This window comes from Triturus cristatus, chromosome 2_2 (genome assembly GCF_964204655.1).
Source record: "Triturus cristatus chromosome 2_2, aTriCri1.1, whole genome shotgun sequence".
NCBI classification, from domain to species: Eukaryota; Metazoa; Chordata; class Amphibia; order Caudata; family Salamandridae; genus Triturus; species Triturus cristatus.
Genome location: NC_140582.1, coordinates 1,213,815,281 through 1,213,833,656, shown reverse-complemented (window position 1 = coordinate 1,213,833,656; position 18,376 = coordinate 1,213,815,281). Strand labels below are relative to the sequence as shown.

At 43.1% G+C, this 18,376-nt stretch overlaps 1 protein-coding gene across 5 annotated transcripts in view; it reads left to right on the top strand.

Annotated features, from left to right (window-relative positions):
* The window catches only part of LOC146863413 (transcription factor COE3-like), a 464,528-nt gene that overhangs the window by 147,606 nt on the left and 298,546 nt on the right, over positions 1-18,376 (top strand). For all 5 annotated transcript variants that reach the window (XM_085642844.1, XM_085642843.1, XM_085642842.1 and 2 more), the window contains exons 2-4: positions 3,198-3,354; positions 10,026-10,089; positions 11,113-11,168. In XM_085642844.1, the coding sequence (XP_085498970.1) occupies positions 3,198-3,354; positions 10,026-10,089; positions 11,113-11,168 (277 nt within the window). The remainder of the gene's footprint in view (positions 1-3,197; positions 3,355-10,025; positions 10,090-11,112; positions 11,169-18,376) is intronic.

Here is an 18,376-nt window from a genome sequence, read left to right as displayed (position 1 = left end):
TTAATGGATCACCAGTTACTAAAAACGTGGTGACGTGTTTGTGCACAGTGGAAGGCCCTTTGCAATGGTGAACTGGTCATCTTTCAGTTGCTTATTTTTGTATTTGCTTGTTAAACTGATATTAAGGAGTTGAAATCTTTTCCCAAATCGTATTACAGAATAAAAGAAATTACCACATTAAGCTGCATAATTTGCCTTTTCTTGCCGCATAATTTAGTCAACCCTGCCACATATTTCCAGTGGCCCTGACCGTGAACCCAGTTCTCTTGTTTTCTCCAGTTCTAGTGGAGTCTGGCCCAGGACCTCCCCAAACTTAGATGCTCAAACTATTGTCGTGCCACCCGCAAGCCTCTGTGCCACCCCTGTATCTGGGCCACAATTGGAGAAGTCATTTTCTGCTGAAGGAAGCCCCCCTCTGTGCTGTGTAGGCCCAGGGAGTGGTTAACCGCAGCATGCCTTGTTCTCTGAAGTCATCTGCTGAGAGGCTCAAACATTCTCTGTGGGGCACAGTGGGACTTTCATCTTGCAAGTGCCGTGCTGGGAAATGATTTGTGTCGTCTGGTGTTAATCCTTTCCCCAGCTCCCCAGGGCATGGCACCAGCTTCCAACATTACAGTTCCTCTCCGAGTAGGGGCATTAGATGCTTTTCTGGGCATAAGATGTGATTGTTCTTTGCTTTCCATCATTTCTTTTATACGACACAAAGAAAAGCAGTAATTGATTAGAACGTTACAAGGCCAATGACTGGGTACACAAGCCAGGAGGTTTATATTAGGAGAAGGGGTCAAGAGAAAACCCACTCCTATTGATATAAAATATGCGCAAAGCTGTGCTCCTAAGCACATCACAGCTCAGCCTTTCATCGATATGTCTTAGTGGGTTGAGCTCCTGCTGCACAGATCCATGCATGCAGCACGCAGGCAGCCTCTCGTCCCTGCACGTGCCTCTCCCCTCCATCCTTTCGTGCAAAATAAAATAAGTGGCGAAGTTGGGTAATGTTAACATTCCGTCATTCAAACGCCAAGAGACATACAAGTTTATGGTGAGCGCCACATAATTATAAGGGCTTAATATCGAAATCCCTCCTCTTTATCATGGAGTACCCTGAGCCCCGGAGGACAGACGTCTCCTTACACGGGGACAAGACACAGATCAAGGCTCAGTCACCATGCTACTGAAAGACGGAGAAATGACCGGAAATTAACAAAGTACAGCGGCCCAGTGACCCTCCCAGAACAAGCAGGGGCAGCGCCAATACAAGCCAAATATCTCATAAAAAAGAAACGGAAAAAAAAGTATAAACCAAAACACGTTTCCTTAGCGTACATTCTCAGATATTGGTGTTCGTGAGGAAATATTCATTTGCCACTTTTGATGATGATCCAGACATTGTTACTGCAAAGGCTCTTAACACATTCAATTTCTGATAAGTGTTAGCGAAGTGGCAAGAAGTGAGTCATGCAGGCGCTACCCTTCTCGGTCTAGGTAGCTCTCGTGACCGTGGGGAAGGGGGCGGTGGGGAGGGGGCTCTTGTCCAGTCGCAACAGGCAATAAATGGCAACTTACGCGCATCTTTGTTACCAGACAAAACGTATCTAGTTTTTTTGCGCAAAATTGACCCTTTTGTTTATGGGACACCCTGTCTTTTTGGGTGATTGCAGAGAGAGGGGGTTAGATATGGAGGGCGAAGAACAGTTCAGGAAACTACATACATATGTCATACTAAAATAGCAGGCCATGGTGTGTCATTGTGGTCAATTCCGAACATCACTGTGTCTTAGTGTGCGTTACTGAGAACATTGTGTGCCCTCGTGCTGAACTGGGAGCTCCGTTGTGTGCCTCTATGTCGAACTGTGTCATTGTGCGGAAATGTGCACTATTGTGTGTCATTGTGCCGATCTGAGAACACCATTGTGCGCTGTTGTGCTGCCCTCCTAACATCATTGTGTCATTGTGCCGAACTGAGAGCATCATTGGGTGCTGGTGTGCAGACATCCTATCATCATTGTGTCACTGTGCCGAACTGGGAACGTCATTGTATGCCTCTATGTCAAACTGTGCCATTCTGCCGAAATGTACACCATTGTGTATCATTGTGCCGAACTGGGAACGTCATTGTATGCCTCTATGTCAAACTGTGCCATTCTGCCGAAATGTACATCATTGTGTATCATTGAGCTGAACTGAGAATGCCATTGTGTATTATTGTGCCTAACTGACAATATCATTGTGTCGAATTCAGAGCACCATTGTGTACCCAAGTGATGGACTGAGAACTCCTTGTGTGTCATTGTACTGTTCTAAAAATATAATTGTGTGCAGTTGTACCGAAATATGAGCACTTTTGCGTGTCATGGTATTAAACTGAGATCTTCACAGAGTCATTATGCTAAACTGACACACACATTGCCGTACACCATTGTGTGTCATTGTACTTCATTTACAATAATTCCATCTGCAGAATTCTGATGGTGGGTTGTAGTAAATGGTAGCTTAAAAGGGTGGGTTTCACTATTCCAGGAAATGAACTCTGAGTATCATGCCTCTCTTGCCTCCGTCCTATAGGATATTCTTTTGCTTCAGACATAACATGTCATCCAACCAATCACAACACACTCATATGAGAAAGAGGAAGCCTCATTGGCCCGCTGCCAATGAGCTGAATAGACATGGGGAAACAGTGTACATTTCAAGATAGGCCACATTAATTTAATGCTCTGTATCTGTTGCTCCAGGTGCTAAGCATGTAACATATAAGGGTAGAAGATGTGACATAACGGTCAGAGCTGGTGACTTTTGAGTGGGGGCGCCAGGTTCGGGTCTCGGAGTCGGCTCAATATCCTGTGATTCTAGGCAAATCACTTAAACTCCCCGTGCTTGCCAAAAAACATGAATGTGTCCTTGTGTAAGGTAACTAGAGCTCATGCAAATCACTCCAACACCTTTGGGTCGAGTTTGTGTTGTATAAAACTACAATAAATAAATAAGTAAATCCTGCATATCTGTCTTTGATGTTTCAGACGTCTGTCAGGAACACTTGCCCCGTGCGCTATGAAAATCTCTGCCCTGTGCTGTCTTACAATTTTTATGTTGGCCTGTGGCCAGTGTGTTGTAGGAGCCTTTCCCATGTGCCACAATATAGTCCTCACATTTGGCCCATGTATTACAAGAACCTTTCCTGTTTTCTTCTCTTGCAGCGGTGTGGGTCTGGCCAGAGCTCACTTTGAGAAGCAGCCTCCTTCCAATTTGAGGAAATCCAACTTCTTCCACTTCGTCTTGGCCATGTACGACCGCCAGGGACAGCCGGTGGAGATTGAGCGGACGTCCTACATAGACTTTGTGGAGAAGGACAGGGTAAGAGAATGATTCAGTTGCCCTTTGTTCTTCCCTCATTTTCTTTTAAAAAAACCTTTTTCTGAAAGAGTGTTTTTGATATTAAATCTTTGTCTACAGCTATTGGGGTGTGCAACTACCTGAGAAGAATGTCCAACACCAAACCAAGTACTAGAAAAGCACAGAATGACTTGATAAACAGCGCTAAACAGCATAGAAAACACTGACAATGTTGCATTAAAGGGAAATTAAATGCATACACAGTATTATCATTAAATTGCTTTCTGATAAGGGCTGCTAACTAATCCTGCACTGGAAAACTTTAAAACTTGCCTCCATCTGTTGTCCGTAAACCCTCTCTAAAAACAGAGACTTGTGGTAAATTTACAGAAATCGGCTCAGACATATGGTGAAAAAACTGGGTTTTTCTTGGCAAATCTGGGACGCTGGTCACCCTAACCAACATGTCCTCAAGCTTATTTTGGTCAAAACTTGCCTTGAACAACATTTTTTAGTGTCATCCTGCTCCCTTTCAAAACTTTACATTAAGAAAGATTGTGAGGAAGGAGGAGACAGGACTTGATTCATTAAATTAAAGCTGTTAGAAAAACTTGGAGACAATCTGCAAAAGCTATTTTTAGGTCTCGGCTCTAGACAGTGCATGTGCTGTCTCAAAGGGGCCTGTTGTATATACTTTGTGGGCTACATTCCGCTCATAGGATTCCCATTTGCTGGCTCCATCACCGCTCTCCTATTTGTTTCTCCCCATTTGTCCATAGCATTCATGCGTCATACCTCTTCCTGTGTTTAGCCCTCCCAGAGAGCATGAACAAATAGCTACTATTGATCCACAGATCCCATTTTAGCAGCTGTTTCACAGAACACTTTTTTCTTTGTTAAAGAGCAATTAACACAAGCGTTTGTGTTTTCACTTGCTCCAAGATCCGTTTTTGTAAAGAGGCCTGTAAATCTTGTCCTTATCTCGTCACATTTGCTGTGCATTCAAATACCGAGGTCAAATGTCAGGAGCTGATTCCTGAGGGCGCCTGTTTGCTTTTCTCTCTCTGTCTTCAAAGTGAGAGGAATTGCGGCCCATGGACTTTGTCTTGTATTATTTGCCTTGCTTATTCTGGCTTTGAAAGGCGGTCTTGCCATCTTTTACCATTTACTTTCCACTTACGCGGTAACATACGCTTAAACGCTCTTGTTGATGACGGGTTGACGGGTACTGCCATATAACAAGACTTAGAAGCAGACTCGCTGGCCTCATTTTCATGTGTTTACATACACTTCAAAATGAAACATGGGTCCTGTATCCTTAAATGCTTTGATGGATTACTGTAACTTTTGCATGCAGAGGTTTTGAAGGCGAACTCACTGGTCTTGTTCCCATGAGTTGATATATGCTTAAACTGAAACCTGGGTCCTATGAAATAGCAACACGGTATATACTTATTAGAGATTCTTTACCTTTCCGCTTCCCTTTACCAAATATGGGTGTCTGCATTCAGCTGTGCTTTAGCTTCACAAGCCCCTAAAGCTTTCTATATTCCGGAAATATATTCACAGACTGACTGATATCGTCTCGAGTTGTGTTGCTTGACTCGCCTCCATTCTGCCTTGCTTGACCCACCCCTGCCTTCCAGAAAAAAATGCGTTAGGACCCGGCCAGCACTGGCCAAGTCATAGCGCTGTTTTTAGGGTCTTTCAGCCGTGATGAACAGCAGCCGTGCTGCTATACAACATGACTAAGAGATGTTGACAGCGCCCATAACTCTAGCATTGCCGAGACCTATTGGTTTTGCCAAAGCGTGTTTAAAATATCAGATGTTTCTAAAGGGATTTCTTCTTGTAGTTCAGTGCTACCTACCATATCCCTCAATGCCTAATAAGGCAAAGAGATGCAGTACTGAGGCCTACACAAGTATTCCAAGTTAGGGAATAATGCACCCCCCCCCAACTTTTGAGTCTCCATGGACAGTAAGATTCAGGGGCTTTGGATCATGGACAGTAAGATTCAGGGGCTCTGGATCATGGAGAGTTAGATTCAGGGGTTCTGGATCATGGAGAGTGGGATTCAGGGGTTCTGGATCATGGAGAGTGAGCTTCAGGGATTCTGGATCATGGAGAGTTAGATTCAGGGGTTCTGGATCATGGAGAGTGAGATTCAGGGGTTCTGGATCATGGAGAGTGGAGAGTGGGATTCAGGGTTTCTGGATCACAGAGAGTGAGATTCAGGGGTTCTGGATCATGGAGAGTTAGATTCAGGGGCTCTGGATCATGGAGAGTTAGATTCAGGGGTTCTGGATCATGGAGAGTGGGATTCAGGGGTTCTGGATCATGGAGAGTGAGCTTCAGGGGTTCGGGATCATGGAGAGTTAGATTCAGGGGTTCTGGATCATGGAGAGTGAGATTTAGGGGTTCTGGATCATGGAGAGTTAGCTTAAGGGGTTCTGGATCAAGGAGAGTGAGATTCAGGGGTTCTGGATCATGGAGAGTGGGATTCAGGGTTTCTGGATCATGGAGAGTAAGATTCAGGGGTTCTGGATCATGGAGAGTTAGATTCAGGGGCTCTGGGATCATGGAGACTTAGATTCAGGGGTTCTGGATCATGGAGAGTGAGATTCAGGGGTTCTGGATCATGGTGAGTGGGATTCAGGGGTTCTGGATCATGGAGAGTGAGATTCAGGGGTTCTGGATCATGGAGAGTGGGATTCAGGTGTTCTGGATCATGGAGAGTTAGATTCAGGGGTTCTGGATCATAGAGAGTGAGATTCAGGGGTTCTGGATCATGGAGAGTGGGATTCAGGGGTTCTGGATCATGGAGAGTGGGATTCAGGGGTTCTGGATCATGGAGAGTGAGATTCAGGGGCTCTGGATCATGGAGAGTGAGATTCAGGGGTTCTGGATCATGGAGACTGACATTCAGGGGTTCTGGATCATGGAGAGTGGGATTCAGGGGTTCTGGATCATGGAGACTGAGATTCGGGGGTTCTGGATCATGGAGAGTGAGATTCTGGGGTTCTGGATCATGGAGAGTGGGATTTAGGGGTTCTGGATCACGGAGAGTGAGATTCAGGGGTTCTGGATCACGGAGAGTTAGATTCAGGGGTTCTGGATCAGGGGTTCTGGATCATGGCGAGTGGGATTCTGGGGTTCTGGATCATGGCGAGTGGGATTCAGGGGTTCTGGATCATGGAGAGTGAGATTCAGGGGTTCTGGATCATGGAGAGTGGGATTCAGGGGTTCTGGATCATGGAGAGTGGGATTCAGGTGTTCTGGATCATGGAGAGTGGGATTCAGGGGTTCTGGATCATGGAGGGTGGGATTCAGGGGTACTGGATCATGGAGAGTGGGATTCAGGGGTTCTGGATCATGGGAGTGAGATTCAGGGGTTCTGGATCACGGCGAGTGAGATTCAGGGGTTCTGGATCATGGAGAGTGGGATTCAGGGGTTCTGGATAACGGATAGTGAGATTCAGGGGTTCTGGATCATGGAGAGTGGGATTCAGGGGTTCTGGATCACGGAGAGTGGGATTCAGGGGTTCTGGATCACGGAGAGTGAGATTCAGGGGTTCTGGATCACGGAGAGTGAGATTCAGGGGTTCTGGATCACGGCGAGTGGGATTCAGGGGTTCTGGATCACGGCGAGTGGGATTCAGGGGTTCTGGATCACGGAGAGTGGGATTCAGGGGTTCTGGATCACGGAGAGTGGGATTCAGGGGTTCTGGATCACGGAGAGTGAGATTCAGGGGTTCTGGATCACAGAGAGTGAGATTCAGGGGTTCTGGATCACGGAGAGTGAGATTCAGGGTTTCTGGATCATGGAGAGTGGGATTCAGGGGTTCTGGATCATGGAGAGTGGGATTCAGGGGTTCTGGATCATGGAGAGTTAGATTCAGGGGCTCTGGATCATGGAGAGTTAGATTCAGGGGTTCTGGATCATGGAGAGTGAGATTCAGGGGTTCTGGATCATGGCGAGTGGGATTCAGGGGTTCAGGATCATGGCGAGTGGGATTCAGGGGTTCTGGATCATGGAGAGTGAGATTCAGGGGTTCTGGATCATGGAGAGTGAGATTCAGGGGTTCTGGATCATGGAGAGTTGTATTCAGGAGTTCAGGATCATGGAGAGTGAGATTCAGGGGTTCAGGATCATGGAGAGTTAGATTCAGGGGTTCAGGATCATGGAGAGTTAGATTCAGGGGCTCTGGATCATGGAGAGTTAGATTCAGGGGTTCTGGATCAGTGAGATTCAGGGGTTCTGGATCATGGAGAGTGGGATTCAGGGGTTCTGGATCATGGAGAGTGGGATTCAGGGGTTCTGGATCGTGGAGACTGAGATTCAGGGGTTCTGGATCACGGAGAGTGAGATTCAGGGGTTCTGGATCATGGAGAGTGGGATTCAGGGGTTCTGGATCATGGAGAGTGGGATTCGGGGGTTCTGGATCATGGAGAGTGGATCATGGAGAGTGAGATTCGGGGGTTCTGGATCATGGAGAGTGGGATTCAGGGGTTCTGGATCATGGAGAGTGGGATTCAGAGGTTCTGGATGATGATCCTATTAAAATCAATGAAAGTCCAGATTTTTTAGAAACTTTGAGTGAGCTTGTGCGAGGCATGTCCTTGCTGGAAGGTTGATGAGACTAAGGTTGGTGACACCCTCCCCAAAATAGGGTGACATGAGATGTGTGCATGATGCTCTCAGCCCCAGGGCAACAAAGACAGCATCCATTTGCAGACAGATAAAGCAGACCTCAGAGCTGTGTCTGTTTACATAGTGCTTTCAAATTTGTAGCATTTTCTGTGTGTTTACAACATGTCATTGAACAAAGTTTTCTAACCACAGCCCTTTTATATAGAAACAGCTCAGATCTGTCCATTCATACTTCTACATTTTTAGATGTGCTTCCTTTATGTGTTTCCTAAAGCAACCAATCTTCAGCTGCCTTTCGTTTTTATTAGAATATTTGCTGATGTAGAGTATGTTGCTCTTAGCTGGGACAAGATGAGATGGGAGGCTGCAGCAGGCAGGATCTGCCCACATCTTGCCCCTATCCCTTCCCCTGGTCCACACGGTAGGCAGTGCCCTTTTCTTATTTGCAAGACATCACAGTGAAGCACCTTCCTGTCTCTGCCACATTGCTCTGAGGACCCAGCATGCAGTGTCTTTCTATTGAGCTCACACCTCACCCCTCCCTTCGCACCTAACTCATCTCCATTGGCCATAATTAACTATCCCAAACAGTCTAGAAATGGGCAACTGAGGGCTGGATGAGTTCCAGTGCTTCCCCAATGGGGCAGCAAGCTCTTGCTCCCCCTTCCATCATTGTGAAAGAGGTGCTAAAGACTGAATGGAAACATACCAAAGAAACAAGGTCACACTTCCAGGCTATCTTTACAAGCAATGGCAAACTGCCCTATGATGCCCCCACCTCCCCCGCTACCTTGTGAGTCTTCTAACTTTGCTAAGGGCCAAGTGCCCTTTGAACATAGCACGACACCTCTCCAGGAGGGCCAAAACCTAGTTTAAAGACATCTTCAATAAACGGATGTCCTAATAAGTGAAATTGGGTATTTCCAAAAGTCCTCCTGGTGAAGCCCTTGAAATTGCTCATTCAACGTGTGATCGCAACATGCTCTACAATTAGTTGGGGCTTCTGCACTACTAATAATCTGTAAATTTAGGCATCAATCTCTCTTGTGGCTGCAAACTGGGCGGATACATGCATGCAATCACTTCTGTGCCACTGATGATCATGTCTGTGTTATGGTGGATGAAAATGTTCAAGTTTGCCTACAATGTTGGCAAACAATTCTTAACATGTCCGCTTTGCAAAATTTCACCCGCATGAGTACATTTTGCTCACAATTATTCTGTGTAAGTCAGCTTTACTCCTACATGTGGGATTTTCCTGAGTCTTTTTTCCATATCACCTATTTTTGAAAGATGTGTTACGCCTGTTTTTAAAGCAATGTTGCTTTATTTTTACAAACATTTTACTAAGTTTGCCATACGGAAATCTTTCTTGTACACCCATAGTATATGTTTCTTATATTCATGCGGATATATGTTTTGATGGGTATATGTCATGGTCAATGAATGCCTATATTTGCATGTGTGTAATTGTGTAGATATCTGCAGGCTTCTTTCATATTGTTGCTGCATTCTAAGTGTGTGTTGGCCTCTGCATGCAGTTGTATTGCTGTTTGTGGTATTTTTTTTTATATTTGAACGTCTTCCCATGTCCATGTATAGGTATCTAGCTGCAATTAAGGGTGTGTATACCAGGTCTAAGCATATTTTTATTATGTTGGCATATTCTTGCATACATTTGCTAAATTCATGTCAGGCCTTTTAGGTGAAACTCCTGAAATGTTCCCATTCTACCACATAATTTTAAAACAAGAGCTGTTGTTTGGGGCACTGGTATGCACATTTGTATTAGTGCGAAACGTGTCCTCAAGTCCAAAATTGACACACAGACGCAATTCCCTCTAAAATGTAGTTCTAAATACCGGTTTTTCATTTTGTGTAATTTTGCATCATTTTTGCACAATTTCATGCCATTATGCAAAATTAAATTAAGTAAATGTCGTACACCTGAAATGGTTACTCCAACCCATTGTGTGTATAGTTTGGGCCATTTTCATACCTATTCTTCAGTTAAGTTGTTCTGTCTGTATTTTTTCAGGAACAAACTGGTGAGAAGACGAACAACGGCATCCACTACCGGCTGCAGCTCCTGTACAGCAACGGTAAGCTGCGCGGTGGCCTGAGCGCACAGGTACGGCGACCTGTAGGAAGTGCGTTTACTCTCATCCTTCTGGGAGTTTCTCCTGCAGAGATGAACTTCAGTGGGGGAGCACCTCAACACTTGGGGTGCAGGTAGAGTGTCTGCCTAGTTCTATTCTGCCAGTACGCGATGTTTTCAGTCCATCGACAACCTAATGCTTTGTGGCACCTGTAGCCGTGGTTGGCTTCGGTTGAACCGATCCACCTGGAGATTTATACCAGAAAATCTCAGGACTGGACACATGGGCTTATCCACAAGGACATGTAAGAACAAGCAAAAGGGTACTCCAGCAGCACTCTTTTACGTACCTTTACACGTCTTCATGAACTGGCCCCAAAACATATAAAATGGGTATAAAATGTGATTAAAAAGGGACTAGTCACACATAATTAGCATTGATAGAAATTACTGCGCCATTTGGCCACTTTTATTAATGTGGAGTTTGATGTTTCGGGGTGATTCATAAAGGCATATAAGGGTAAGTAAAAGAGTAGTCCTGTAGTACCACTTTGCACGCTCATCAATGCTTTTTTGAATTGCCAACAAGGTTTCTTTTTGACTTAAAGTGAGTTGACAAGCATTGGTAAAAGCAAGAGTAAGTGCAGCAGGTCTTGGTCCGTCTTGTGCCAGAGAGCAAGCGGTGGAGAAGTTGTGTCTTCTTAGAAGTCACAGGTCTAAGGTGTTTGGTGAGCTGAGTGTGTGTGTTATGAGTCCCCAGAATGGGAAAAGAGATTCTAGTGAAGGTCCGGATCACTGCCACATTTGTGGGACCTTCCTTCCCCTTAATACAGATAGTCCACAGTTTTAATGGGTAGAAAATCAAGAATTTATTAAAGACTTTGCATAATATTGGCGTCTGTGCATGGCCATAAAATCATGGGTTTTGATGATTCATCTACCTTAAGGCTGAACATCTGTCTGCATTATTGCGAGTTTCCCTTCCAACGGGAAGTCTGACGGAAGTCTCCTTTTTGTCTCCTTTCAGGGATCCGAACGGAGCAGGATCTCTATGTCCGACTCATAGACTCGATGTCCAAGCAGGTAAGATCAAGAGACGCGTCCAGCGATGCCCGGGCAGGATCATTCCAGCAGAAGCTTAATGATAATACAATAGTTATATGGTACCCGACGACTCTCACCTTCCATTTAGGATCAGAGCAAGCCAAGGACTCACATCTCATGTCCGGCTACTCAATGGGCAGCTCAACTTTAGGAAGGAACTCAAAGCCCGACAGCTGTCTCAAATATCTAACAGCTTGTCCCTTTCTCACAGCTTTGTTAGGAGGACAAGTGTGAAGAAACCCTTTTGGCTACCATGGCACTCACTCTACAGTCCAAATCTAAAACTAGTTTGCAAGTTTAATGCTGCAAAGTCAGTCACTTCAAACCACTTCCTATCGACACTTTTTAAAAACTCCTTCAGAGAGGGGTGAAGGAAGGATTCACTGAAACCAAAGGTTTCAGCTTTGTGGGGGGGCAGACAATATTTTGCGTATTCCATATGCGCCATGCCATAGCTGGGGGTCCTGTTAGGAAACCTGCATACGTCAGGATGAGCACTCTTTGTGAACTGTGTGCAGGACACAGGTTCTGGTGATGTAAGAAGTAGTTGGACCAATGTCATTAATTCATATTGTATATATAGATGGGTATATATCAGGAGGGCAAAGCAGACCCCTGCAGAGCAGGGGCCCCAACTTTTCAAGGCCCCCCCCATCAGTACAAGGCTTATGAATATCTATGAGATGTGTGAGACTCAGAGCCCCCCCTCATCACATTCTGCAAGGGGTCATCAGTTTGTGTTACGGCACTGGAACATATAATAGTAAACACCATGGGCACTCACAACCATTTTCCCAGGGGCCAAAAGCTTGGCCTGTAGTGTGGCTGCAAGGCAGTGGTCGGGCAGGTTGGTAAGGTAGTTGTAGGTGAAGCAAAGCATGCATATGTAGAGGTGGAACTGAATAACACAACGTGTGACCAGAAAACCTGTGATCAGTCCCGGCTTCCCTACTGCACCAAACTGTGTGCCCTGCAATCGTTTTTTCTTCTTCCCTCCTCTTTCCTCACTATCACATATAGGAGGACTTTGGAATCCATGAGTTCAGGATGTGCACTGTGCTCTCCTGTGTTTCATTTAATAAACTATAATGTTGTTCATATGTAACAGGAACCCAGGCCCGCCTAAGGATGCACATAACATCTGACCTCACTATTGGCATTGCTGTCAGGTGGGGGGACGAACGAATGTTTCTAAATATATATGTTTGAAAACATCACTTTCAGAAAAATACTTCTGACTGTACTAATATAATTCTATTTACTAAGTTGAAACGGTTCTGCATGCCAATGAAATACACTTTTTGAATTTTAAAGAGACTTTACCATATTTTTAAGTTTGCTGCAAAATGTCTTAAAAAATAAAGGTGTTCCTAAAGTTAAACGGTGCAGGACACACTAATTACTTTCTTTTTTTAACAGCAATTAACCTTTATATAAATGCTTGCTTGTTTATTTAACATCTATTTAATGTCAGTGCTGAGTCCAGTAAAGAGCAGCCCAGGGCCGCTGTTGACCAGGGGCCCGCATGTAATGGTCAGGAGGACTGTGTGTGCACCATGTTTACCTTTGAGTATCACTGCTAAACACCTTTTGAGAGGATTTTGTAATTAATAGATGATTTACTGGCCCCCTGCATACCTCTTCCAAGTCAGGACAGACAGATTCATAAGGTTGTTACTGAGAAGGAACTCTGGTGACTTTGGAGCCTTCTGGAGTGTGAGAACTGCAGAAGGGTTAGATTATTTCCTGTGCTTAATTTGAGCCGGGCCTTTCCGGTGCTCAGCACCCGCACTTAATTGGTGCCCGGTGCTCGGCACCTTCACCTAATTGTCAACACCATACTTAGAACAGTCCACCACATGGTGGCGCTGCTCATCTAATTTAGAGATGAGCAGAACAATGTTAGTTTAGGACTATAATATACACAAAAATTGCTAATACCTGCCTCCCCAGCCATTCCTTTAGCTTTGGGAACCTGGAATAATCTGAAATGTCACATTTACATGCAAGAGAGATGGCTAGCAGTTGTTTTGGCAGCGGTGACAAGGGCGTTGGGTGGTGCAAGCTGCAGTGACCTCCCGGTCAGAGTCCTGGCACTTAATATTTTACATATTTAGCACAGATTATTTCCTGAGGTTTATCACAAGGTAAGTGAGTGAAAAAGGCACTCGGGACATTTAACTTAACAAGCGTAACATGAAGGTCCCAGAGTTACATAAAATACACCTGCGCGGTTCAATGTCGTCCAGGGCTACAGATAACCTGCAGGAAAAGGAAATAAAAAAAGCCCGAGGCAAACTCTGAATATCAGGTGAGTCCATGCAACAGGTCTTGGGTCTCACCAGGTTTCACTCCCAGAAAAGTGTGTCCCCCAAGATAAAAAACAAAGCGCAAAAACTGCAAACGCGCCCTCTGCTCCTGCACCCCCAGTCAGTCCTAAGCGTGGCAATTCCTTGCTCAGCCTTGGACTAATGCACGTGCATGTGTTTCCTGGGTGGTGAACTGCCTGCATCTGGTTTGTGGGTGCAACAAGTGCAGTGAGTTTGTGGGTTCATCTCTAGGGTGCTCCTTACAGAAGGCCATATTTCCGTCACTCTGCTGTTTAATAATTGCGGAGACTTCAGTGTGGCGTTGCTGCCTCTTTGGGGGGTTGAAATGTCTCGAATGGGCAGCATTAATACCTTTTAGTTGAAGGCAATACCTGTGATAGCATTAATGCTTCTAAGTTTGATGTAATGTATTTCAGGGCCTGTACAGATGATTTTTAGCAGGGCTTCCACACCATTAACAGACAGTATTAATGTTGCATAGCAGGTCAGAAACACCTTTAAAAGGCAATATTACCAGGACAGTCATTCTTTTAGTGTGCTGCATTAATGGTTCTTAAGTTGACTGCAGTGCCTATAATGGGCAGTACTAATGCTTCTTACAGCGCTGCTACAACTTTACTAGAAAGTATTAATGCTTCTTACAGGGCTGTCACACATTTATTTGGGAAAATGAATGCTTCTCACTGGGCTGCCGCAATAATGTTAGGAAATATTAATGCTTGTCACAGGCATGCCACAACTTTATTAGGAAATATTAATGCTGCTTACAGGGCTGCCGCAATTTTATTAGGAAATATTGATGCTTCTTACAGGGCAGCCACAACTTTATTAGGAAATATTAATGCTTCTTACAGGGTAGCGACAACTTTAATAGGAAATATTAATGCTTCTTACAGGGCTGCCGCAATTTTATTAGGAAATATTGATGCTTCTTACAGGGCTGCCGCAACTTTATTAGGAAATATTAATGATTCTTACAGGGTAGCCACAACTTTAATAGGAAATATTAATGCTTCTTACAGGGCTGCCGCAACTTTATTAGGAAATATTAATGCTTATTACAGGGTAGCTACAACTTTAATAGGAAATATTAATGCTTCTTACAGGGCTGCTGCAACTTTATCAGGAAATATTAATGCTTCTTAGAGGGTAGCCACAACTTTAATAGGAAATATTAATGCTTCTTACAGGGCTGCCACAACTTTATCAGGAAATATTAATGCTTCTTGCAGGGCTGCTACACATTTTTTAGGGAATATTAATGCTTCTTACAGGGCTGTCTCAACTTTATTAGGAAATATTAATGCTTTACAGGGCTGCCACAGCAACATTAGGAAATGTTAATGCATCTTACAGGGTGGCCATAGCTTCATTAGGTATTATTAATGCATCTTACAGGGCCGCCACAACCTTATTAGGAAATATTAATGCTTCTTTAAGGATTGACACAACTTTATTGAAAAATATTAATGCTTCTTACAGGGCTGCCACACATGTATTAGGGAATAATAATACTTCCTGCCGGGCTGTCACAACTTTATTAGGACATATAAATGCTTCTTGCAGGGCCACCACACTTTATTAGGAAATAATAATGCTTCTTACAGGGCTGCAACAACTTTATTAGGAAATATGAATGTTTCTTACAGGGTTGCCAGACCTTTATTAGGAAATATTAATGCTTCTTACAGGGCTGCTACACATTTATTAGGGAATATTAATGCTTCTTTCATGGCTGCCACAACTTATATTAGGAAATATTAATGCTTATTACAGGGTAGCTACAACTTTAATAGGAAATATTAATGCTTCTTACAGGGCTGCTGCAACTTTATCAGGAAATATTAATGCTTCTTAGAGGGTAGCCACAACTTTAATAGGAAATATTAATGCTTCTTACAGGGCTGCCGCAACTTTATCAGGAAATATTAATGCTTCTTGCAGGGCTGCTACACATTTTTTAGGGAATATTAATGCTTCTTACAGGGCTGTCTCAACTTTATTAGGAAATATTAATGCTTTACAGGGCTGCCACAGCAACATTAGGAAATGTTAATGCATCTTACAGGGTGGCCATAGCTTCATTAGGTATTATTAATGCATCTTACAGGGCCACCACAACCTTATTGGGAAATATTAATGCTTCTTTAAGGATTGACACAACTTTATTGAAAAATATTAATGCTTCTTACAGGGCTGCCACACATGTATTAGGGAATAATAATACTTCCTGCCGGGCTGTCACAACTTTATTAGGACATATAAATGCTTCTTGCAGGGCCACCACACTTTATTAGGAAATAATAATGCTTCTTACAGGGCTGCAACAACTTTATTAGGAAATATGAATGTTTCTTACAGGGTTGCCAGACCTTTATTAGGAAATATTAATGTTTCTTACAGGGCTGCTACACATTTATTAGGGAATATTAATGCTTCTTTCATGGCTGCCACAACTTATATCAGGAAATATTAATGCTTCTTACAAGGCTGTCACAACCTTATTAGAAAATATTTATGCTCCTTGCAGGGCTGCTGCAAATTTAATAGGAATCATTATTGCTTCGTACAGGGCTGCTGCAACTTCATTAGGAAATATTAATGCTTCATACAGGGCTGCCACAACCTTTTTATCATTAAGTATTAAAGTTGCTTACAGGGTTGATACAACTTTAATGGACACTTGTTTCTTTTGTGGACAGTATTAATGCTTCTTACGGAGGCTTCTTACAGCTTTATTAGGAAATATTAATGCTTCTTACAGGCCTGCCACAACTTTATTAGGAAATAGTGAAGCTTGTTACAGGTCTGCAGTAACTTTATTCGGAAATATTATTGCTTCTTACAGGGCTGCTGCAACTTTATTAGGAAATATAATGCTTCATACATGGCTGTTGCAACTTTGTTGGGAAATATTAATGCTTTATACAGGGTTGTACAACTTTTTTATTATTAAGTATTAAAGTTGTTTATAGGGTTGACACAACTTTAATGGACACTTGTTCCTTTTGTGGACAGTATTAATGCTTCTTACGGAGGCTTCTTACAGCTTTATTAGGAAATAATAATGCTTCTTGCAGGGCTGCAACAACTTTATTAGGAAATATGAATGCTTCTTACTGGGCTGCCACACTTTATTAAGAAATAATAATGCTTCTTGCAGGGCTGCAGCAACTTTTTTAGGAAATATGAATGCTTCTTACAGGATTGCCACACATTTATTAGGGAATATTAATGCTTCTTACAGGGCTGTCTCAACTTTATTAGGAAATATTAATGCTTTACGGGGCTGCCACAGCGACATTAGGAAATGTTAATGCTTCATAAAGGGTGGCCATAGCTTCATTAGGTATTATTAATGCATTTTACAGGGCCGCCACAACCTTATTAGGAAATATTAATGCTTCTTTAAGGATTGCCACAACTTTATTGGAAAATATTAATGCTTCTTACAGGGCTGCCACACATTTATTAGGGAATAATAATACTTCCTACAGGGCTGTCACAAAATTATTAGGACATATCAATGCTTCTTGCAGGGCCACCACACTTTATTAGGAAATAATAATGCTTCTTGCAGGGCTGCAACATCTTTATTAAGCATATGAATGCTTCTTACAGCGCCGCCACACTTTATTAGGAAACAATAATGCTTCTTGCAGGCCTGCAACAACTTTATTAGGAAATATGAATGCTTCTTACAGGGCTGCCACACTTTATTAGGAAATAATAATGCTTCTTGCAGGGCTGCAACAACTTTATTAGGAAATATGAATGTTTCTTATATGGTTGCCAGACCTTTATTAGGAAATATTAATGCTTCTTACAGGGCTGCTACACATTTATTAGGGAATATTAATGCTTCTTTCATGGCTGCCACAACTTATATCAGGAAATATTAATGCTTCTTACAAGGCTGTCACAACCTTATTAGAAAATATTTATGCTCCTTGCAGGGCTGCTGCAAATTTAATAGGAATCATTATTGCTTCGTACAGGGCTGCTGCAACTTCATTAGGAAATATTAATGCTTCATACAGGGCTGCCACAACCTTTTTATCATTAAGTATTAAATTTGCTTACAGGGTTGACACAACTTTAATGGACACTTGTTCCTTTTGTGGACAGTATTAATGCTTCTTACGGAGGCTTCTTACAGCTTTATTAGGAAATATTAATGCTTCTTACAGGCCTGCCACAACTTTATTAGGAAATAGTGAAGCTTGTTACAGGTCTGCAGTCACTTTATTAGGATATATTATTGCTTCTTACAGGGCTGCTGCAACTTTATTAGGAAATATAATGCTTCATACATGGCTGTTGCAACTTTATTAGGAAATATTAATGCTTCTTACAGGGTTGTACAACTTTTATTAGAAAAAATTAATGCTTCTTACAGGGCTGCCACAACTTTATATGGAAATATGTATGCGTCTTACAGGATTGGTGCAACTTTATTCGGAAATATTAATGCTTCTTACAGGGCTGCCGCAACTTCATTAGGAAATATTAATGTTTCTTACAGGGTTACCACAACCTTATTAGGAAATATTAATGCTTCTTACAGGATTGGTGCAACTTTATTGGGAAATATTAATGCTTCTTGAAGGGTTGACACAACTTTAATGGGCTCTAGTTCCCTTTGTGGACAGTACTGATGCTTCTTAGGCTGAACAGATTTTTTTAATGGTTACTATTAATGTTTATTACTGAGCGGTCACCCCTATAACGGAGAGTATTAATACTGCTTAGCAAGTCTGAAGTTCCTTCAGCGGTCAGTACTGACGCCTCATTGCAGGGTGACCCAGTACTTCAAAGAAAGGCTGCAGTACGATGGTTGCCCTGTGAGTCTCAGCC